The sequence below is a fragment of the Lissotriton helveticus genome, chromosome 7 (genome assembly GCF_964261635.1).
Source record: "Lissotriton helveticus chromosome 7, aLisHel1.1, whole genome shotgun sequence".
Classification (NCBI taxonomy): Eukaryota; Metazoa; Chordata; class Amphibia; order Caudata; family Salamandridae; genus Lissotriton; species Lissotriton helveticus.
Window position 1 is genome coordinate 1,957,870,692 of NC_136068.1, and position 24,491 is coordinate 1,957,895,182.

The 24,491-nt window shown below is 53.2% G+C and overlaps 1 protein-coding gene across 1 annotated transcript in view; it reads left to right on the forward strand.

The window, feature by feature from the left end:
* LOC144770983 (uncharacterized) overlaps positions 1-24,491 on the forward strand; it is a 335,407-nt gene that overhangs the window by 143,010 nt on the left and 167,906 nt on the right. Inside the window, exons 5-6 of the mRNA XM_078655850.1 lie at positions 5,255-5,508; positions 13,068-13,228. Coding sequence (XP_078511976.1) covers positions 5,255-5,508; positions 13,068-13,228 — 415 coding nt within the window. The remainder of the gene's footprint in view (positions 1-5,254; positions 5,509-13,067; positions 13,229-24,491) is intronic.

Below are 24,491 nucleotides of genomic sequence, written 5' to 3' on the forward strand. Positions count from 1 at the left end.
AACAAACATAGAGTTAAAATATGATGGAGCCGCTAAAACATTTATTCTTTAACATACGGATGAGCTTCAGTAATTCAAATTATATTACTGCATTGAGAAAGTATTTTTAAAAAGTTTTTAAACACTAACTTAAAAGCATTCCTGCCCCCCACGCACGACCCTCCTGACGTTGCCATTGGTGAAGTAAGTGGCAAGTAAGCTGACATGTATACCCTATCTATGTGGTGTTTGTTTTATTGCATTCTGTTCAACCAAGAGCTTATTGCACAGGGACTACATCCTTCTGGGAGACCTCAACTTTCACCTTGAAAAGATCAACGACCGCAACACCACCACCATCTTGGACAACCTCGCCAACCTCGGACTTAAACAACTGGTCACTTCCCCCACCCACATCGCAGGTCACACACTCGACCCCATCTTCACCTCCAGCAATCATGTCTCCTTCAGCCACACTACGGATCTCCTCTGGACTGACCACAGTTGCGTCCACTTCACCTACAACAAGCCAAAACCCACCAACCACCTCCAACCAACTCTGCAAAGAAACTGGAACAAACTCACCACCGACCAGATCTCCACATCGCTCCTTCTCAACACCCCAGCTCAGTCTTCTAACCCAAATCAAGCCGCCGCCAACCTCACCCTATGGTTATCCAACACCGCCGACACCTTAGCACCACTGAAAAAACGCCAAAGCAAATCTGGCAGCAAGAAGGCCTCTTGGTTCAACGATGATCTTAAGAAGTCCAAGAAACTCTGCCGCTCCCTTGAAAAGGCCTGGAAAAAAGACCCAACCACTAGCACCAAGGACGCCTTCAAAAACGCCTCCCGCACTCACCACCAACTAATCCGAAAGGCCAAGAAAGCAGCATTCAAGGATCGACTTGACAACAACGCCCACAACAGCAAGGAACTTTTCAACATAGTCAAGGAATTTTCCAATCCCTCGGCCAACTCCAACGACATCACCCCCTCTCAAGCCCTCTGCGACTCCCTAGCCTCATTCTTCCACAACAAGATTGCGGACATCCACAACAGCTTCGACAACCAACCCGGAGACCAACCCGCCCAACCATTTGCTGAACACTATCCCCCCGTGAACACCCTCAACCACTGGAACCCAATCTCCACTGAGGACACAATCCGCCTGATGAATTCCATCCACTCAGGATCCCCCACAGACCCATGCCCTCACCACATCTTCAACAAAGTAGACTCCGTCATAGCACCGCACCTCCGAGACGTCATCAACTGCTCCTTCAACTCCGCCACCTTCCCGGAAGACTGGAAACACGCCGAACTCACCGCCCTTCTGAAAAAACCCACAGCGGACCCCACCGAACTCAAAAATTACCGCCCCATTTCGCTCCTTCCATTCCCGGCCAAAGTCATCGAGAAAGCTGTCAACAACCAACTCGCTGCTTTCCTCGAAGCCAACAAATCACTCGACTCCTCACAATCTGGCTTCCGAGCAAAACACAGCACTGAGACCGCCCTCATCGCAGCAACAGACGACATTCGAACTCTACTGGACAACGGAGACACAGTCGCCCTCATCCTCCTCGACCTCTCTGCAGCTTTCGACACAGTCTGCCACAGCACCCTTTTACAACGCCTCAGTAACACCGGAATTCAAGGAAAAGCACTGGAGTGGATCACCTCGTTCCTCACCGGAAGAACCCAGAGAGTCCGCCTTCCACCTTTCAAGTCCGAGGCCACTGAAGTCATCTGTGGAGTACCACAAGGATCCTCACTCAGCCCCACCCTCTTAAACGTATACATGAGCCCCCTCGCGGCCATCGCCCGCCAACACAACCTCAACATCATATCTTACGCGGATGACACTCAACTTATCCTTTCTCTCACCAATGACCCCAGCACCGCCAAAACTAACCTACACGAAGGAATGAAAGAAGTTGCCGAATGGATGAAACAAAGCCGTCTGAAACTGAACTCAGACAAAACAGAAGTCCTCATCTTAGGTACATCCCCCTCTGCATGGGACGACTCTTGGTGGCCGGAAGCCCTTGGAAAAGCACCCATCCCGACAGACCACGCACGGAACCTAGGCATCATCCTGGACTCTTCACTCTCAATGAACAGACAAGTCAACGCCGTCTCCTCATCCTGCTTCAACATTCTTCGCATGCTCAAAAAAACATTTCGCTGGATCCCCACCGAAACCAGAAAAACAGTCACCCACGCTCTGGTCACGAGCCGACTGGACTACGGAAACACCCTCTACGCAGGTACTACCGCTAAACTCCAGAAGAAACTCCAACGAATCCAAAACGCCTCAGCCAGGATCATTTTAGACATCCCGCGCAACGAACATATCTCTGGCCACCTGAAAGACCTCCACTGGCTACCCATCAATAAGAGAATCACTTTCCGACTGCTAACCCACGCACACAAATCACTCTACGACATCGGACCAGAATGCCTCAACTCACGACTGTCCTTCTACACTCCCCCCCGCCAACTACGCTCTTCCAGCCAAGCCCTCGCCACTGTACCTCGCATCAACAAGACCACCATGGGAGGCAGATCCTTCTCATACCTGGCTGCCAAAACATGGAACTCACTACCCGCTGACCTGCGCCTTACCCAGAACCACCTAACATTCAGAAAGCAACTTAAAACGTGGATATTCGACAAGTAATCCTCTTCCCCTTCCTAAGCGCCTTGAAACCCTCTGGGTATGTAGTGCGCTATATAAATTCTCTCTGACTTGACTTGACAGGGCACTCCCTGGACGCACATATTTAAACACCATCATCTCAAATTTACACAAAAAACCAGCACCAGCAGTGTGGCCCTAAGGTTGCTCTTGTGTGTCACTGAATAGCTCAGATGTGATAATGATGAAAAAGAAGTCTTGCTGAACTATAATGTTTGCCCAGGATCACACAAGTGTATGAGCTGGGATTTCTCGCTTTGTACTGTGCAGTTCGGCCACTAGATGGGGATCTGTTCCTCTCATCCGTTTTAAGCTTTGTCTTTTTGTCTGGGTGTTTGAAGTGACAGCTGAGTGCAGGCAGCAGCCACAGGCAAGCTCAGCTGGTTCTTGGCTCAGGGGTCAAGAGACCTCGAGATGAGCCAGAGCCAGGCACCCGGCTCGAGCCAGGCTCAAGGTTTGGTGGCTCGGGTCTGGCCTGAGCTTCGGTGGCTCGAGCTTCAGCTGCTCGGGCCTGGCTCAAGCTTCGGTGGCTCGGGCCAGGCTCGAGCGTCGGTGGCTCGGGCCAGGCTCGAGCGTCGGTGGCTCGGGCCAGGCTCGAGCGTCGGTGGCTCGGGCCAGGCTCGAGCTTCGGTGGCTCGGGCCAGGCTCGAGCGTCGGTGGCTCAGGCCAGGCTCGAGCTTTGGTGGCTCGGGCCAGGCTCGAGCGTCGGTGGCTCGGGCCAGGCTCGAGCGTCGGTGGCACGGGCCAGTCTCGAGCTTCGGTGGCTCGGGCCAGGTTCGAGCATCGGTGGCTCGGGTCAGGCTCGAGCATCGGTGGCTCGGGTCAGGCTCGAGCTTCGATGGCTCGGGCCAGGCTCGAGCTTCGGTGGCTCGGGCCAGGCTCGAGCTTCGGTGGCTCGGGCCAGGCTCGAGCTTCGGTGGCTCGGGCCAGGCTCGAGCTTCGGTGGCTCGGGCCAGGCTCGAGCGTCGGTGGCTCGGGCCAGGCTCGAGCGTCGGTGGCTCGGGCCAGGCTCGAGCGTCGGTGGCTCGGGCCAGGCTCGAGTGTCGGTGGCTCGGGCCAGGCTTGAGCGTCGGTGGCTCGGGCCATGCTCGAGCTTCGGTGGCTCAGGCCTGGCCCGAGCTTCGGTGGCTCGCCATGCTCTGCGGTTTAGCATCGCAGAGGGTCTCAGAGGGTGGACAGAAGTCGGATTTCCATTGGTGGCTAGAAGGTTTCATTGGTGGAGAGGCAGCTTAGTGTAAAGGGTGGGAGGACAGCGACACCAGTGGCAAGTCTCGGTAATGCTTCAGCTCAGCTCTCGCGATTGGTAAAGTCACTTTCTGACCAGTGTGCGTCACCCTGCGGAATGTTAAAAGTTGATGCAGAATCAGAGCAGAACAAGTGGCTGGAGCAGCATTTACCTGCAGAGCTGAGGGTTTCATGTGCAGATGAGCAGAATGTAATGAAACCAGGCGCAACACCGCCACTGTGTGGCCGGTCACAGTATGGCATTGGTTGCCCTCTCAAAGCGGGGAGCGAGATTGGAGCATTGCAGCTACAGGCCTGAGTGTATCATGAACGTGCGTGGTGAGCAGAGAGTGATAAACTGTCGTACAACGCTGCCACCATGTAGATAGTAATATTATGGCGTTGAGTGATCGCTCATAGAATAGGGCATGTGCAGTAGACACAGAGTTATGAGCTGTGGTACAACGCTGCCACCGTGTGGACAGTCACATTATGGCGTTGAGTGATCGCTCATAGAATAGGGCATGTGCAGTAGGCACAGTGTCATAAACGCACGCATCGCTCTCGAACAGCAATAGACTCGTAACGAAGCAAGATACAGCAACCACACAAAGCAACGAGATGAATAACGATGACTGGACAGATCCCCCGTAGCAGAACCCTGTCGCTCCTGCCAACAGAAGTTCAATAGCCCAGCCCCCCGTTTGTCCCATATGCCCACGGTCCTCCGACTACTACCCCAGTTTCAACCCCCCAACCCCCAGTTCAATATTGACATCAGCTACCGAAATGATTGTATTGAATGCAAGATAGATTTCAATCCAGAGAAAAGATCGAAATACTCAATGCCGTTTATCACATGAAATGAAGCCAATTTCACATGTAATATAATGCAATGAGTTTCTATTACTGAAATGTTAATAGAAATATATCAACAATGTGTAATAGACATAGAGTGTGATCAACTGTGGTCCAACGCTGCCACCATATGGCCGGTCACAGTATAGCGTTGAGTGATCGCTGCAGGTGAGAGTGCCGTGCCGGTGAGAGTGCCGTGCCGGTGAGAGTGCCGTGCCGGTGAGAGTGCCGTGCCGGTGAGAGTGCCGTGCCGGTGAGAGTGCCCTGCCGGTGAGAGTGCCGTGCCGGTGAGAGTGCCGGTGAGAGTGCCCTGCCGGTGAGAGTGCCCTGCCTTTGAGAGTGCTCTGCCTTTGAGAGTGCTGTGCCCGTGAGAGTGCGGTGCCATAAGAGTGCTGTATGCTGCAGATCAAGGCCATGCCTATTGGAACCTGCAAACTAGGGAATGTTTAGAAAGTTGAGCTTAACATCTTTTTTCTTCTCCACCCAAAGCTCGGCAGCTTTACCAGGAGTACAGTGATGAGGCGCTGAACCAGGCCATCGAGCGCCAGAAGCGGGGGGAGACTTTCCTGGAGGAGCCTGAGCCCAGCTCACCCCGGCTGCGGCGGAAGCTGATGTCGACGCCAGACTCCTACTTACAGCGCCTCTCCGTCTCCTCTAGCGCCGCGCTGTGGCAGGACATCCCCATGATCCGCGGCACCTCCGCGCTGCTCTCCATGACCCGAGAGGAGCAAAAACTCCAGGAGGTGCGGCTCACTCCCACCAAAGGGGCAAGAGGAATGGGACAGAGAGGCACCACTCCCAGCAAAGGGGCTTAGAGGAATGGGACAGAGAGAGGCATCAGTCCCAGCAAAGGGGCAAGAGGAATGGGACAGAGAGCGGCATCACTCCCAGCAAAGGGGCAAGAGGAATGGGACAGAGAGAGGCATCACTTCCAGCAAAGGGGCAAGAGGAATGGGACAGAGAGAGGCATCACTCCCAGCAAAGGGGCAAGAGGAATGGGACCGAGAGACGCATCACTCCCAGCAAAGGGGCAAGAGGAATGGGACAGAGAGAGGCATCAGTTCCCACAAAGGGGCTGGAGGAATGGGACAGAGAGAGGCATCCCTCCCAGCAAAGGGGCAGGAGGAATGGGACAGAGAGAGGCATCACTCCCAACCAAGGGGCAAGAAGAATGGGACAGAGAGACTCATCACTCCCAGCAAAGGGGCAGGAGGAATGGGACAGAGAGAGGCATCACTCCCAGCAAAGGGGCAGGAGGAATGGGACAGAGAGAGGCATCACTCCCAGCAAAGGGGCAAGAGGAATGGGACAGAGAGAGGCATCACTCCCAGCAAAGGGTCAAGAGGAATGGGACAGAGAGAGGCATCACTCCCAGCAAAGGGGCAAGAGGAATGGGACAGAGAGAGGCATCACTCCCAGCAAAGGGGCAAGAGGAATGGGACAGAGAGGCATCACTCCCAGCAAAGGGGCAGGAGGAATGGGACAGAGAGAGGCATCAGTCCCAGCAAAGGGGCAAGAGGAATGGGACAGAGAGAGGCATCACTCCCAGCAAAGGGGCAGGAGGAATGGGACAGAGAGAGGCATCACTCCCAGCAAAGGGGCAGGAGGAATGGGACAGAGAGAGGCATCACTCCCAGCAAAGGGGCAAGAGGAATGGGACAGAGAGAGGCACCACTCCCAGCAAAGGGGCAAGAGGAATGGGACAGAGAGAGGCATCAGTTCCAGCAAAGGGGCAGGAGGAATGGGACAGAAAGAGACATCAGTCCCAGCAAAGGGGAAAGCGGAATGGGACAGAGAGAGGCATCAGTCCCAGCAAAGGGGCAAGAGGAATGGGACAGAGAGAGGCATCACTCCCAGCAAAGGGGCAGGAGGAATGGGACAGAGAGAGGCATCACTCCCAGCAAAGGGGCAAGAGGAATGGGACAGAGAGAGGCACCACTCCCAGCAAAGGGGCAAGAGGAATGGGACAGAGAGAGGCATCAGTTCCAGCAAAGGGGCAGGAGGAATGGGACAGAAAGAGACATCAGTCCCAGCAAAGGGGAAAGCGGAATGGGACAGAGAGAGGCATCAGTTCCAGCAAAGGGGCAAGAGGAATGGGACAGAGAGAGGCAACACTCCCAGCAAAGGGGCAGGAGGAATGGGACAGAGAGAGGCATCAGTTCCAGCAAAGGGGCAGGAGGAATGGGACAGAGAGACATCACTCCCAGCAAAGGAGCAAGAGGAATGGGACAGAGAGAGGCATCACTCCCAGCAAAGGGGCAGGGGGAATGGGACAGAGAGAGGCATCACTCCCAGCAAAGGGGCAAGAGGAATGGGACAGAGAGAGGCATCACTCCCAGCAAAGGGGCAAGAGGAATGGGACAGAGAGAAGCATCACTCCCAGCAAAGGGGCAAGAGGAATGGGACAGAGAGAGGCATCACTCCCAGCAAAGGGGCAAGAGGAATGGGACAGAGAGAGGCATCACTCCCAACAAAGGGGCAGGAGGAATAGGACAGAGAGAGTCATCACTCCCAGCAAAGGGGCAGGAGGAATGGGACAGAGAGAGGCATCACTCCCAACAAAGGGGCAAGAGGAATGGGACAGAGGCATCACTCCCAACAAAGGGGCAGGAGGAATAGGACAGAGAGAGTCATCACTCCCAGCAAAGGGGCAGGAGGAATGGGACAGAGAGAGGCATCACTCCCAACAAAGGGGCAAGAGGAATGGGACAGAGAGAGGTATCACTCCCAGCAAAGGGGCAAGAGGAATGGGACAGAGAGACGCATCACTCCCAGCAAAGGGGCAAGAGGAATGGGACAGAGAGAGGCATCACTCCCAACAAAGGGGCAGGAGGAATAGGACAGAGAGAGTCATCACTCCCAGCAAAGGGGCAGGAGGAATGGGACAGAGAGAGGCATCACTCCCAACAAAGGGGCAAGAGGAATGGGACAGAGGCATCACTCCCAACAAAGGGGCAGGAGGAATAGGACAGAGAGAGTCATCACTCCCAGCAAAGGGGCAGGAGGAATGGGACAGAGAGAGGCATCACTCCCAACAAAGGGGCAAGAGGAATGGGACAGAGAGAGGTATCACTCCCAGCAAAGGGGCAAGAGCAATGGGACAGAGAGGCATCACTCCCAGCAAAGGGGCAGGAGGAATGGGACAGAGAGAGGCATCACTCCCAACAAAGGGGCAGGAGGAATAGGACAGAGAGAGTCATCACTCCCAGCAAAGGGGCAGGAGGAATGGGACAGAGAGAGGCATCACTCCCAACAAAGGGGCAGGAGGAATAGGACAGAGAGAGTCATCACTCCCAGCAAAGGGGCAGGAGGAATGGGACAGAGAGAGGCATCAGTCCCAACAAAGGGGCAAGAGGAATGGGACAGAGAGAAATCACTCCCAGCAAAGGGGCAGGAGGAATGGGACAGAGAGAGGCATCACTCCCAGCTAAGGGGCAAGAGGAATGGGACAGAGAGTGGCATCAGTCCCAACAAAGGGACAGGAGGAGAGGAGACCAGGTCAGGGCAGTGAATGGGGCAGAGTGAAGAGGAGAGAATAGGAGACAGCCGTCAGGCTGGGGGACTTTGAAGTGAGAGCTGGAAAGTGTAACGCTAATTATTGTGTGGAGAACCAGCAAATAAAGAGGCGAGGGGGCGCCGGGTGGGATAAGATGGAATGAGTGGCAGAAGGGAAAGGTAGGAAAGTAGAATGTCTGCATAGGACAGCAAATGACTAGAGGGATGTATGAAGGCCGAGTGAGTCTAGGAGGAAATGTGTGACGGGTGAGTGCGAATAGGAGGAATGGAGCAAGGGTGAGTGAGTATAAGAGGGAATGTGTGAAGGGTGAGTGAGTATATGAGGGGTGTATGAAGGGTGAGTGAGTCTAGGAGGGGTGTATGAATGGTGAGTGAGAATAGGAGGGAATGTGTGAAGGGTGAGTGAGTATAGGAGGGGTGTATGAAGGTTGAGTGAGTCAAGAGGGAATGTGTAAAGGGTGAGTGAGTATAGGAGGGGTGTATGAATGGTGAGTGAGTCAAGAGGGAATGTGTGAAGGGTGAGTGAGTATAGGAGGGGTGTATGAAGGGTGAGTGAGTATAGGAGGGGTGTATGAATGGTGAGTGAGTATGGGAGGGAATGTGTGAAGGGTGTGCGAGTATAGGAGGGATGTATGAAGGTTGAGTGAGTATATGAGGGGTGTATGAAGGTTGAGTGAGTATGAGGGGTGTATGAAGGTTGAGTGAGTATGAGGGGTTTATGAATGGTGAGTGAGTATGGGAGGGAATGTGTGAAGGTGAGTGAGTATAGGAGGGATGTATGAAGGGTGAGTGAGTATAGGAGGGGTTTATGAATGGTGAGTGAGTATGGGAGGGAATGTGTGAAGGTGAGTGAGTATAGGAGGGATGTATGAAGGTTGAGTGAGTATAGGAGGGATGTATGAAGGGTGAGTGAGTATGGGAGGTATGTGTGAAGGGTGAGTGAGTATAAGAAGGATGAATGCTCAGTGGTAGACTTGTAAAGACTGCCATCTGGACTTCAGTGCTGGTTCACTGGACGCATCTTTTTTTTTTTCTGCTGGCTGACTGGGACGGGGCCATCACACAGGTGAACTGTCTTTATCTCTCTTACTGCCTCTTTCTCTCTTCCATCTCTCTGTATATTTGATTTTCTCACTTTCTCTCACTTTTTCTTCCTCTTTCTGGTTAGAAATGGGATCCCTGGCTGGCCAGGGCTTTCGCCAAAGTCAGTCAGAGACCACCACTCCCAAGTCAGGGCAAGGGAGTTACACGCCAAGATAACCCCTACTCACCCTCTAGGTAACGTGGCGCGAGCAGCAAGGCTAAACTTGGAGGCGATGTAGGCTAAGTATTTGCGCACGCACCCCAGCAACAACAACCAAAGGCCCACCACAAAGGAAACTCCACACAAGGTTATATAAAAATAGCCTTTGTATTACACCAAAACACATTAGATAAAACACACACTTTACAATGTGCCAGGGGCACGGGCAGAATTTACAAGGGGATATGTACAAGACAGGGCCACCTGGACCACTGTCAGGAATCAGAAGTAACACTGTCAGAAATAGCACTTAGAATGTAAAACATAGAATGTAAAAGCACTTTTAGCACACAACCAGTAACTACTGGTAACCAGGATCTCACTAGCACCACCTGCACTAGGGAGAAAACAACCACCTCAGTATCACAATACAAGTAGGGGCATAGACCTGGGGACAAAACACATGATGCAGAACCTACATTCAGAGGTGTAAGGAAGGAAAACACATGATGAATAATCTACCCATTCAGAGGTGTAAGAGAAACACATGACGCATCGACACACGTTCAGCGGTGTAAGGAACAAGGCACATGATGCATCCACAACACATTCAGAGGTGCAGAACACAGGGTGCGCAAAACATACTACACATTGTACATTTCCTAACACCCAAAAGCAATAGGACATAGATCATAACAGCATCTAAACCTCAGTTAGCGCATAAATCACCTTCAGCGCAGAACTCACAAAGTCCAGGTTGCGCCACTGCGCCAAGACCTAAACGTAGCAGCTACCCACTACTTGCTGGGCAGCTGAGGGACAGAACAGGGTCTAAACGCTGCAGCTGGCACTAAGTGCTGCGCAGCTGGGAAAGGCCAGGGATGAAGGAGTGCGTCTCACTCCTAAGTCCATAGAACATGTCCCTAAAAGAGGAAGACCTAAACGGTGCAGCTGCCCACTACTTGCTGGGCAGCTGGAAGACAAATCTGCGCCAGGGGCCCTCACTGGCCCCTCAGGAACCAAACTGTGCAATAGGTTGGAGCCCTCTGGCTCTGAAAACAAATATGCCTCTGGCTCGAGCCATCTAGGCTCAAGAAACACTACTGCCCAGCGTGGGGGCCCTCAGGCTCTACAGTAATTACACAGTCCCAACACGTTGGAGCCACGGGGCTCAGCACGGGCTCCTCGGGCCCTATAAATTGATACCGTGCCCTGGGGAAACGTTGGGGCGGCCCTCTACCATCCGGGGCCGCCCTGAAGGCACCTCTCACATTGCGGGGCGCACGGACCCCGAAGAAAACGCTATGCCCCCAACGAGCCCTCTAGGCTCAAAGAACAACTACTGTGGGCCGTGGGAGCGGCCCTCTGCCAAGCGTGGCCGCTCAGCGTTGCGAGGGAATCCCTCGCGCACTCTCAGCACCCCCCCCCCGCCACCCGGGGCAGCTCTACTCACTGGCTGCTCTCCGGAGGCGGCGGGGGATACAGTCTTCTGGCAGCAGTCTGCCGGGGCTCTCCCTCGCTCACGGGGGCCTCGGCGGACATCTTCTGGCAGCGAGCGGGGCTCTCCCGCACCTCATGGGAGCCCCGCCCGCTCTCTCTCTCTCTCTCATCTTCACCCGTCCCCCATCTCGGGAGCGGGACTTAAGGGGGAGCTGCAAGGCTCCAGACCAAACTCCTCTTCGGGGCAGCGCTGGCCAATCACAGCGCAGCGGCGGGCGGGACTTCCTCCGGCAAACCGGAAGTCCCGCCCCGCGTCAGGCACCGTAGTGCCTGACTTCCTGTTTTGCGGCGCGAGGGCCGCGGCGGTCAATCTCGGGGGCATTAAAGAGGGGTGGGCACCCTCGAGATGCATTTAAAACATAGAAGCGAGGTGGGCACTCGCTAAATAATTAAATAACCGGGGTGGCACCCGTAATTTAAGATGAGAGTGCACACGAAGCACTCTGGCAGACAAAGGGCAGGAGCGCTTCCCTCAGAGGGAAAACGACAGCGCTCTGCCCAGGACTAGAAATAAAGCGCTCACGGCGCTAGCAGCTGATTACAGCGCTCTCAAGCGCTAGGGCAGAGGATCACAGCGCTCCCAAGCGCTAGAGCAGAGGATCACAGCGCTCCCAAGCGCTAGAGGGCAGCCACAGCCCTGGGGCAAGGACAAAAGCACAGTACAAGGTCCTTGGCATCAGGAGGAGCATGTAGGGCCCAGGGGCCAGCGCACAGGGCAGGAGACAGCCCCCATGGCGGTCCCTCCTGGGCCCCACCAGCAGCAGCCCCCTCCTATCAGGATCCTGGAAGAGAACACTTCTGTGGGGACACAGCCCCATTTTTATACACCATTTTCCTTTGTCTGAGGGCAGGGTGGGGGCGGAACCAGTCGCAGCTGGTTCTTGAGTACTCTGTTTACCTCAACCACCCTCTCTATTCACTGGCAGGGCTTGGGTCATTAGACGCACCACAGGGGGGCGGAGCCAGCATTGTCTGGGGAAAACCCAGCCTCATTCAGGACACAGGTACACTCCTCCCCAGCCATCAGCATGCTAATCTCCCACTCACCACCGGGCAGACCCATCCAGACTTCCTGGAGCCTGGCATGCCAGCCAGCTCCAGCCAATCACACGCCAGCACCTTCACAGCACACGTACAGCCATGTCTAGGAATGACACTTCCCCACTAGACACATACAAGCCGCACATACCGTTGCGCAGCATTCATTCCCACGAGTTCACACATACCAAACTCGAGCCTGCACTCCCCACGCATCAGGAACTACCAGGGACACATACATTCCCCATGCATTCCCATGGGAGGGCAGGCCTATCTTACACACGCACTCAGGGAGCGCACGCACTTTACACTGCGCCACAGTGTCAAAGTGCGCAAAGACCAGAAATCACTATAATTCAAGGCAAAAAGTTCAGGGGTGAACCTGCCAGAAGGCCCAAGTCCAACACTGCCCTTCATCAGTCTCCTGCTTTTCTTTTCATCAATCACTACCGAACGACCCCATCCTATGTCTGTTTTGCTTCCCCTGCCTCCCTCTCTTTTCCTGTTCTTTTCTTTTCCCTTTCACTGCCCCATTCCACTCCCACCCAGCTGTAGGACTACATTGACAGGTTCTTCTCCTCCTTGCTGACTCTTTTCTCACACCCAGCCTCAAGGGGCCATTGCCAGATGCCTCTCTCCCTTGCTGACTCTCTTCTCCCACCCAGCTGCGAGGGGACATTGACAGGTTCCTCTCCTCCTTGTGGACTCTTTTCTCCCATCCATCCTCAAGGGGCCATTGCCAGATGTCTCTCTCCCTTGCTGACTCTTTTCTCCCATCCATCCTCAAGGGGCCATTGCCAGATGTCTCTCTCCCTTGCTGACTCTTTTCTCCCACCCAGCTGCGAGGGGACATTGACAGGTTCCTCTCCTCCTTGTGGACTCTTTTCTTCCACCCAGCCTCAAGGGGCCATTGCCAGATGTCTCTCTCCCTTGCTGACTCTTTTCTCCCACCCAGCCTCAAGGGGACATTGACAGATCTCTCTCTTCCTTGCATGCCTTCCTCAGGCCAAGTTTGAGCTGATCATGTCTGAAGCCTCCTACCTGCGCAGCCTGAACATTGCGGTGGACCACTTCCAACACTCCCCGGAGCTGCAGACCCTCCTGTCCAACCAGGAGCGGCAGTGGCTGTTCTCGCGGCTTCAGGAGGTGCGGGATGTCAGCTCCAAGTAAGTACAAAGGGGGATGGGGCGGCTGCCGTGAGGTGAAGGAGGTGCCCCAGGAGATGGGACAATCTGCAGTGAAGCCTCAGATGAGAAAAGTTGTAGTCTCAAAAGGAAGCATTAAGGATTTGTTAGGTTCTGTGGTGCGGTGTTGGACACTGTATTATTTATTGAAGTTAGCCATAGTGTATTATTCCCCCCTTAGGTGTGCGTTTGGCGTGCTACTGGGATTTGAGTGCTGATTGGTTTTGGAAGCTGCTCTGTGGTGCTGGTTTGAGGTGCTGCTCTGCTATGTTGCTCATCGGTGTGTGTCTGTGGTGCTGGTTTGAGGTGCTGCTATGCGGTGTTAGTCTGTTGTTCCACTCTGTGGTACCGGGCAGCGGTTCCGCTCTGTGGTGCTGCTCTGGGATGTTGATCTGTGGTGCTGCTCTGGGATGTTGATCTGTGATGCTGGTCTGTGGTGCAGGTCTGTGGTGCAGGTCTGTGGTGCAGGTCTGTGGTGCAGGTCTTTGGTGCTGGTGAGCAGTGTTGGTCTTGTGGTTTGGTCTGTCATGTTACTCTGTGGTGCTGCTCGGTGATGCATGTCTAATATTCTGTGGGGGACTTGAGTGTTGATTGTTTCTGGAAGCTGCTCTGTGGTTTTGGTCTGTGGTGTTGCTCTGTGGTGTTAGTTTGTGGCTCTGCGGTTTTGGTCAGTGGTGTTGCTCTGAGGTGTTTGTGGTTCTGCTCTGTGGTGCTGATCTTACATGCTTGGGTGATTGCTTACTATTCCTGGAAGCTGCTCTGTAGGGTTGGGCGATGGTGCTGCTCTGCAGCGTTAATCTGTGTTTCTGCTCTGTGGTGCATGTCAGACATGCTAGGGAGATTGGAGTTCTGATTGTTCCTGGGAGGTTCTTTTAGTGATGATCTGAGGTGCCGCTCTGGGGTGCCGCTGTGCTGTGTTGGTGTATGGTTCTGCTCTGGGGTGCTGCTGTGCTGTGTTAGTGTATGGTTCTGCTCTGGGGTGCCGCGCTGAGATGCCGCTCTGGGGTGCCGCTGTGCTGTGTTGGTGTATGGTTCTGCTCTGGGGTGCTGCTGTGCTGTGTTAGTGTATGGTTCTGCTCTGGGGTGCCGCGCTGAGATGCCGCTCTGGGGTGCTGCTGTGCTGTGTTGGTGTATGGGTCTGCTCTGAGGTGCCGCTGGGGTGCTGCGCTGAGGTGCCGCTCTGGGGTCCTGTTGTGCTGTGTTGGTGTATGGGTCTGTTCTGAGGTGCCGCTCTGGGGTCCTTTTGTGCTTTATTGGTGTATGGTTCTTGTTGGACTTGGCCGTATTTGCAGGGTCATCCCTAAACTTTTTGCCATCCTCCTGTATTTTGTTTGACCTGTTTTTTTCTTTTATGACTCTGGGCACTTTACCACTGCCGATCAGTGCGCAAGTGCATATGCTCTCCCTATGGTAAATCGATGTATGGATTAGTGACTCCATGATTGGCTGATTTGGTTTACTTGTCCGACCCTAGTACAGTTCACTGAGTGTGCCCAGGGCTTGTAAACCAAATGCTGCTAGTGGGCTTGCAGCGCTGGTTGTGCCACCCACAGAAGCAGCCTGTAAAAGTGTCTCTAAGGCCTGCCATTGCAGAGCCTGTGTGCAGTCTGGTACTGCCATGCTGACTGGGCAAGTGCACCCACTTGCCAGTCCCTTAACCTTCCCTTTTCTTCATATTAGTCACCCCTATGGTAGGCCCAAGGGCAGGGTGCATTATAAGTATAAGGTAGGACATGCTCTGGTGTGTGTGGCATGTCCTAATAGTGAATTACAGCCAATTTCGTATTGCAAGGCTACCTGTTCTCCATAGGCTAGATTATTACATTTTATAATCCTAGAAGGCTCAGGGGACATGGTAGAAATTCGCGTTTAGTATGCCTGTACTCAGAATGATAAAATACATCTTTTAGTGAAGTTGGTTTTAACATTCTGTGTTTGAAAATACCACTTTTAGAAGGTAGGTATTTTCTTGCCTAACTAGCCAAGCCTGCCTCCACTAAGTTTTGTAGTCCTTGTCTGGAGTTTGAGTAACAGGGCTGGGGGATTCCAGGAGAAAGAATGAGTCGGCCCAGTGGTGAATAGAGAGATCTGCATCTAGATGGGAGGGAGGAGTTGTACCTGGGACCTGAAAAGGACTGTGCCTGCCCCCCCACCGTGCTGGCTCCACCCCCTGGGGTGCATCTGACGTCTCTGCCCTGCACTGTAAAAGGAGAGAAGGAATCATGTCAAGAAAGTGCTCCAGGGCTGGCTTTCCCTCCACAAAGCAGGTTCCACCTCCTGTGGGGCTTTTGATGTTTCTGCCCTGCACTGTGAAAGAGACTGAAGTGCTGCTTGGTGGATTGGCCTGCAGTGGTTCCTGACTGTCAAAGGAAGGAGAAAGGAACTTTGTATACTTTATTTTCAACTTGTGAAGGATCTCCAAGGGCTTGGAACAGAGCTTGCCTCCTGCTGAAGTCTCAGGGACAACAGACTTCACCCACCAGCTCCTCAAGAGTCTTCCTGAAGTGCCTGCAGTAGTGCTGGACTTTTTGAGGGCTTGCGTGTCGCAAGGAGCTGGAAGCACAACTCAAGATCAAGAAGTGTGTCGTAGAACTAACACTGCCGCAACACGAAGTGCCTCGCATCGCCGGAGGAGAGGATCGACGTCGCAGCAGATGCCGGTGCATCTCCGAGAAGCGTGTCGCAGGGCCTGTCGTGGCTCATCGCCGGAAAAGAGGATCGACGTCGCAACAGACGCCGCCGCATCACCGGGAAGATTGTCGCAGGGCCTGTTGTGGCTCGCATCGTTATGGAAGCAACTCGCCAGGAGAGAGGATCGAGATCGCAGCATACGCCGCTGCATCACTGGGAAGCGGGTCGCAGGGCCTGTCGCGGCTCGCATCGTGTCAAGCATCTCGCATTGCTGAGGGAGAGGATCAACGTCGCAGTAGATGTTGCATAAAGGAGAAAGCCCCATTTTTATTTCTTTGAACCGAATCTTTGCCGCATTTCCATCGTGAGGGGTGGCTACAAGGGATTTTGTTTGTTAATCGGTTAGAATATTGGGGACGGAGAAGGACCTGATTCGACTGAGTGGCAAAATAAAATCTGGTTCTCCGGTTGACCCTATGAGGCCACCTCAATTTATGGACTCCTTGTCACTGCTCCAGCGATCGATCTGTCAAATTTTGAACCTTTCCTTCACAAGGGCTATTGTGCCAGCTGCTTGGAAGGAGGCCTGGGTGTCTCCTAATATTAAAAAGCCTACGCTAGACCCCTCAAAACCTGAGAATTTTAGACCAATTTCCCTCCTCCCTTGGGTGGCAAAGATAGCTGAAGCCCATGTTAATAACATCCTATCTCAATTCCTGAACTCTAACAACATTCTGGACCCATCCCAGAATGGTTTTCGACCAGGCCATAGTACGGAAACCGCCCTGCTTGCCACCACTGAACATCTGCAGGCGGCTTTGGATGCCGGTCAAAGTGCAGTGCTGATCCTGTTGGACCTCAGCGCTGCCTTTGATACGGTATCACACGCCATCCTTCTCTATCGTCTGGAGGCAGCAGGAGTGACTGGGAGAGCGCTGGAGTGGTTTAGGTCTTTCTTAACTGATAGATCTTTTCGGGTGTCGGCCCCTCCGTTTCTGTCACAATCCCATTCCATCGGACAGGGGGTTCCACAGGGCTCAGCATTAAGCCCCTCTCTGTTCAATCTGTATGTACAGCCTTTGGCTGCTGTTGCTAAAAGATGGGGTCTAACGATGGTGTCCTATGCGGACGATACCCAGCTGGTTATCACCTTAGCTGAGGGATCATCGGGAGCAGCCACCAGATTCAGAGAGGGGGTGACAGCTGTGGCACAATGGATGACAGATAACTGTCTACAGCTCAACGCGAGTAAGACCAAGGTTTTGGTGGTCGGAAAGAATGCCACTCTTTGGAACGAGGACTGGTGGCCAGCTTCGCTTGGCCCTATGCCATCGCCTAAATCGGAGGTAAAAAATCTTGGGGTCTGGATGGATTCCACTCTTAGCTTCCAGACCCATACTAAGAGAGTTGCGGCCACCTGTGTTGGCCTACTTAGGGGCCTTAAACCGCTTCTGAAATTCTTCGATCCGGCAGTACGGCAACTTATTGTGCAGTCCACAATACTATCTCGCCTGGACTACGCTAGCTCCTTGCTTCTAGGAGCAAACAAAGCAGAGATTCAGCGACTGCAACGAGTTCAGAACTCTGCTGCCAGAGCGCTAGTGGGTCTCCCTCGCCACTGGTCAGTTGCGGCTACGATTCAAGGACTTAATTGGCTTCGGGTCGACAGGCGTATTCAGTTTAAAATCCTTTGCATGTCGTTCAAAATCCTGAAGTCCAATAGCCCTAAGCTACTCTGTGGTCTGCTGAGTCCATATGTGCCACATCGAACACTGCGCTCCTGCGGACAGCACTTGGCGAATGTGCCACGCTTTACTCGTGTTAGGGCTGGCGGATCCTCGTTTAGGTACTTAGCTGCTAAACTGTGGAATTCCTTGCCATTACACCTCCGGGTCATGGATGACCTGCTGGCCTTTCGGAAGGCTATTAAAACTTTTCTGTTCTCATCTGTATAGGACTTGACTGTCACACCCGTGCAGCTCTCTCTGGAAAAGGTTGGGATTTAGGTCTGACCGCGCCGGGATGCCCCTTTGCTGGGGCAGCTGTGCGCTCTAGAAATCGTTTAACATAACATAACATAGATTGGCTGATATCCAGAATGATCAGAGAAAGTCGTGATATCTGCAGTGAAAAAATATATATTCACTTGCTGTAGTGTTGGGCCTTAGGCCCACATGGTGTAAGGAATGAGACACACGGACACCAGTTAGGGGATAGCAGATCTGGCCCCGAGCACGTGCGCTCTGGCTCTTTTATTGGCAGCGTCACCTGACCCAGTGACGTCTGTGGTGGGTGGGTGTTTAGTGTAGGGTTACATCTATAACAACTAGACTGTGTCCTAGCAGGACACTACATTCCTCCCCAACTTTAATGAAAGGAAAAGCGAATGTCCAACCTGTAAGAAAACAGAACAATAACAGTTGATAGCCTCAACAGATCTTCTTCAGGCGATCAGCTGGGAGAATGTTGAAAGTTCCAGGACTACAAAGTCAGTCAGATGAGCTTCACCTCGGCGGTGTACTTCAGATCATCCTTGTCTTGCTGTATTGACGCTTATGTACAGTGTTCTCACTTTGGGAGCAGAAAGGGTGTGACCCTTGAGGGGTCTCGCAGGTGTTCCTAGTCCAGTGGATGACCACGCTTGTTGGTTGTAGGAGACGATCATGGCACGACAGGTCTTTCTTTGGATTTGATGATCTTGATGCCTTCACATCTCCGTCCGGCCAGGTAACTTCCGACTTGCCTTTCTTGCTGGACTCCTCTCTCACGGGAGCCTTGAAGACTGGCCTCTCCTGCTTGGACTCTTCTCTCACTAGAGACGCTGGGAGGACCCTCTTGCAGGACACGACGGGACCGGGTGGGCCGTGCGGGCTTCGCATGAGCCGCGCAAAGGCGTCGCTGCCGAACTGCCAACGGACTCACCGCCAAGTCTCTCATGATGTCCTCGGGGGTGTTGATGTCATCCGCCAGGATGGTCTTGCCGTTAGGACATGGATTCAGTGTCTTCAACCGACCGTTACTCGGTGCCAGGTGATTACCTGGGGCCTTCATGCTTCCTGTTGCCTGTCGGGGAGCTGCCGCTGCTGCACCTCTCCCATCCGGATTCCTCTCTCACAGGATATGCGGCTGAGGCCCTTGTCCCCTGGACCGCCACTTGATCGCGTGGGCTGAACGGGTCGCTGCCGAACTTCGGACATGGCCACAGTCGAGTCTTGTGTAGTCCACAAAGGTGGATTGTCTAGTGCTCGGGTATGCTCTGCTTCGGTAAGCTTCAGGTTCACGGGGCACCCATGCAGTTCATCAGTGGTTGGTCTCTTCGAATGCAGGTTGTAGGGATTACTGGGATCCACGGATGTTGCGATGTTCCTTGGACAGCACCGATGTTCCTGTGTGCTGATTGTTACGACGCTCCTTGGACAGCACCGATGTTCCTGTGTGCTGTAGTTCTCTCTCCTCCTCTGTGGAGTGATGTGATTCTCCATTCTTCCTCTTCGTTCACTTCCTCGACGCGGTCCGGTCTTCTTTCTTGCTTTCTCATGCTAACCAGGATTCTCCATGTAGCGGGCCCTCTACATGTCGTCTCCGTGGTCTTGTCCATGTGGTAGGACACTGTCTTCACTTGACTTGGTGACTAGACCTGTCGTCGTATCTTCTCTGTTGTTGCTTTCCTTTCCTTGGTGACCAGACTGGGTGGTCGGTTTTCATCTTGGGCATGAGTTGTCATGCTGTGCTATTTTCTTTGTGGTCGCTATTCACCGTCACGGTGTTTTGGCGTTGGCGCGCTTTGTCTGCGCGGAGGAGGGTTGCGTCACCGCTCCTGGTGCAACTCTGGTGCATGCTGCCATGTGTGCTGACGATGGCGCTCCGGTTGCTGCGAGACATGGCTGTCTCTGTTGGGGACCTTTGTGTGCTGTCCCGTGGCATTGGCGTGTCGCTGTGTAGCGTCACTTTGGCGCCCTCGATTCCTGGCACGTTCCGGCGCAGTGCTGCGCAGTCCTGGCGTGCGGGTGTGGAATTCTTGGACGCTTGTTGCGAGTCGTTGGGTACTTGCTGCTTTGGCTGGTGTCAGGGACTTGCTGCTTTGGACCGTTGGCGGGAGTGGTTGATGCTGCGGTGAACACCTGTGGCCACAATGCGTCGCTGCTCTCTCCGTCGTTTGATCTCGGCACTCGTTTTCCCTGGACGTTCTTCCAGTGCTTGGCAGTCGTTTCCTCCAGACGTTCTGTTAGTGCTTGGATGCTTAGTGAGGCGTTCGTGGCTCTTTTCCACGTCGCGCTGGAAGTGGCATCTGCAGACCCTTTGCTGGTGTGTGTGGGTGTCTTCCGCGTGGTTGCGCACTTACTTGCTGCGTGGTAGTAGATTCTAGTGGTCGTTGTGTTGCGTTGCGCATTTACTTGCTGCTTGGTTCCTTGGGGCGTTACTCAGTCCGTTGCCCCTTTGCTGCTATTGACCCATCGTGGGTTTGTGCAATGCTTGTTTCTTCGGTGTGTGTAGGTGTGATGGTGCTGGATGGCCACCAAATAGCAGGGGGGGGCTCCTCGGCAATCTTCCAGGATCTGCAGGGCTCTGCTGATTGAAAATGCCGGCACTGGGACGTGTGACTCTGTAGTGTGGGGGTCCGACCCAGTAAGTAGGTGGCTTGCAGATTTACTGATTGCACTGGGCCCCTAGGAGTCCTTTGGTCTGTCCTAGTTTTGTGTTTCTGGCGCGTTCCTGCGCCTCGTGGCGTGTTACTGCGTTGCTGGCTTGTTCCTGCGCGGTCTCCCTTTTGTCTTCAGGAGGTTGCGTGTTGACGTGGCGTCATTCGGGCGTGGCTGTGTCCTTGTGCTGTTGCGCAGTTTGTGCTTCTGTTTTCCTGGTGCGCGGCTGTGCGTTTACTTTTCCTTTGCGCACTGTCGTGCTTGTGTAGAGGTGCCTTGATTTTCTTGCTGTGGGTCCCAGCAGCCTGAGATTATTTCTGTGGCAGAATGCTGGTGGCTCTTGACGCTCTGCGTAGCTACAGTCCTGGGGTGACTGCTGGTAACCAGGCTTGGTTAAGGTGCTTCCCATGTGACCCTGTCTATTGTTAGAGGCAGAGTCTCGTGCTGGGGACATGACAGGGGTAGACACGGTGTGCAATGTATTTTGTGCAGCTGGTGCAGTGCTATGATTTCGCCACTAGATGGCAGTGCTGCATAGATCCTGTTGGCAGTCTGCGTCTTTGTGTGCTGCTCTGTTTCAGATGGAGCTGAGCTGCCGGTGCTGGGCTGCGTGGAAGACAGGTAGGTCCTTTTTACTTAATTTTCAGGAGGCGGGCCGGCACAGGCATTTCCTTTGCAGTGCCACCCGGGGGAAAAGCAGTTCTGTGAGGTGGAGGGCACTGTTGGCAGTCACTTTTCCCCGGTCCCTGCCCCTCGCAGCAGGCAAAAGTGTTCACGGGCTGCGGGGGAGGAGTCGCTCTGATCGGCCTCGCAGGGGGGCTGGCATGTGTCTGGGGAACCAATTGACTGCGGCAGCGCCGCTGGTGCAGCAGGTCTCCGTGTGCGTGGGGGCACTGCTCCTCCAGGCTGCGGGCAGTCTCTTGTTGCTCTCCCCCCTCCCCGCAGCAGCTTCTTGATCCACACGCTGCCGGAGGGGGGTGTGTGTGCACACTGTCACTGCGTGTGCGGGCGGCTTTGCGGTGCTTTGTCTGTCCTCTCTCCGGGACGGGGGGGGGGGCGCTTGAGGCAGGCCGCGGGTGGGCTTTAACCAAATGTTCAATCACCCTCGCATCGGGGGACAGGAGGCATCGCAGGCAGGCCGCGGGTGGGCTCCGCTGGTCCTGCTAACACGTACAGTTTATCCCCTCGCCGCCGCACTGGACACAGTGGCGGGGGACGCAGCAGGCAGGCCGCGGGTGGGCTCTGCGAGTCGTGCTTTATCTGAGGTTCATTGGGGGCACGCTCACGCCCGGCGGGGCGCGCTGGTCATGCGGGTGGGCTCCGCTTCGGTTATTAAGCGCCTGGCAGCTCCCTTAGCGCTGCGGGCGCTTTCTGGCAGTCTTTCACCCCTCCGCCGCACTTCACACACGCGGCGGGGGAAGGGCGCTGCAGGCAGGCCGCGGGTGGGCTCCGCGAGTCCTGCTTATACTTTGGGCAGTGTTCATGGACGTCACTTCATCCCTGGGGCTCACCTTCGGCTGGCGGGCCTGATGCTTTGTCGCGGTCGTGGCGGGTGGGCTCCGTCCGGCCGGTGCACCTCTCCGGTGGGGGTCTCCGCCTCGCGGCCGTCGCAGGTGGGCACTGGGCGGTCCGCTCGGCACCGATGGGTCACTGTGTTGCGGCCGATGCGGGTAGGCTTCGCTCGGCTCTCTCTTCGCCCCAGGCAGGGGCTCAGTCGCGGCCGACGCGGGTAGGCTCCGGTCGGTCCGCTCCACTCTCGCCTCGCGCAGGGAGGCTCACGCTGGGCACAGAGGTGCGGGGTGGACTCCCGGACACCTCGCCATGGATCCTCAGGCCCGGGGCACAGCACACGCCCCGTGGGCCTCTCGGCGGCCGGCGCCGCTTCCCCAGGGGGGTGCCCTGCACCTGGGCACTTCCCTCCTTCTTTCCGGGGATTGTTCAGCTTTTCACGGCACGCGTGGCATTGCGTTACCGCCTCGTCGCCAGTGTAGTGTTGGGCCTTAGGCCCACATGGTGTAAGGAATGAGACACACGGACACCAGTTAGGGGATAGCAGATCTGGCCCCGAGCACGTGCGCTCTGGCTCTTTTATTGGCAGCGTCACCTGACCCAGTGACGTCTGTGGTGGGTGGGTGTTTAGTGTAGGGTTACATCTATAACAACTAGACTGTGTCCTAGCAGGACACTACACTTGCTTAGCCTATTTATTCAAATTATGAAAGAATAGCGATATGCGCTCTTGTATGAACCTAAATTTATTTCGAGCTGGCATGTCGGACAGTGCACCCATAGATACATTGCAATCCAATATTGAGTTTATATTGTATATATTATAACAGAATTTTAAGCCGGCTAAGAGAAAACTGACATGAATGCCTACCATCGGTAACTTATTTTATCTCATAATACCCAATGTCGAATGTTTGACGCCGACTATTCGTTGTAAGGAAGCCTATTTTTACAAATACCCGAGTCTTTAGCAGGCTGAGAGATACTTAAGGTAAATGCCTACTATCGGTGGCGTCTTTTAAGGCATGGTAGCTTTAGAAATGCGCTTTAGGGTTTGCCCAAAGTTCTGCCTGTACTTACTTAACACGAGTAGAAGGTCGGTCTTAGATCGCAGATCACTGTCAAGGGAATTCCTCACAGTCTCCAGTTGAAAAAACAACGAGACTGCTAGGAAGAGAACAGCATTTTTAAATGGTTAAACCCGGAAGTGAAACACGGAAAAACACGTATGTTACATAAATGGTGTATTTTGAATGGATCGGCTATCTTGGAAAGGTATTTAATGGCAAATAATGACATAAATAAGTCCGAAATAAATCATGTAACAAATCCCAGGTGCCGACACCAAAAGGCATATGTTCATAATTTTAGTTATTTGTAATTAAGTCTTGATTTCACTCATGTATATTCAATGAGGAACTGGGGATCGATTGTTTGTTAACATCACAACAACGATGGTTTATGATCTACACATTTAAGTCGATGACAATATTTACATAGTGAATTCACATATTTAAATTCAGCTTTAACATTCAAAACAAATGGAGTTCTATTGTGCTATATATAGTGTAACATTTACGAATGATTACAGTACAATTACACATTAATATCATGACATCAGAGAGCATTCACTAATTGCTTCAATGTTAAAAAATACTAAAAAATACAGCATAGCTCATAGTTATACATGAATACAAAATAATATTGCTATTAAAGATTTTGTTTATATATAGCCAGGAATTACAAAAACAATTCATATATAATGCTTTGCACAACAATACCTGCATCTCCATAGCAAAAATTAGTCTACAACAAGAATTACAGTTCCTATCTGATGGATAAGACAAGTAACGAACCTCGTTTTTTGTCTGTCTCTAAACTACAGATGTGTCTGTATTTTATGTCAGGCAAGCCAAAGTGTGCCACTCGGAGCTAGAATTGAGCCCATTTTTTACTGAGTCTGCAAAGCAGATCCAGCGTTGTTCTTTTATGGTTAGGCTTCGGTCTACATTTGGTTGTCTAATTGTGGGTCTCACTATTTCAACTACCCACCATGTTAGATCTTTCGCAGTGTGTTTTACACGTGAGAAATGTTCAACCAAAGGGGCATTCTCTACATGACATCGAATTCTAGATTGATGCTGTAGTATCCGTTGTTTAACTTTCTGTGTTGTTTTGCCAAAGTATCTTAGTCCACACGGACATTCAATGCAGTAAACAACATTTGTTGTGTTTCAATTAGAGAAACTTTTCAAAGTAATAGTCTTTCCATTTATTAGAAAGTTTTTGCAAGTTTTGAATGTTTGGCATGCAGTGCATTGGTTGCATCTAAAGTGTCCAATAACTGGACTCAATTAGCGCATGTTTTCAACTTGGTTGATATCTTTTTCTTTATATGCGTGGACTAAGCGATCTCTTAGATTAGATCCACGTTTGAATGCAAACATTGGTCTTTCACAGAGTTC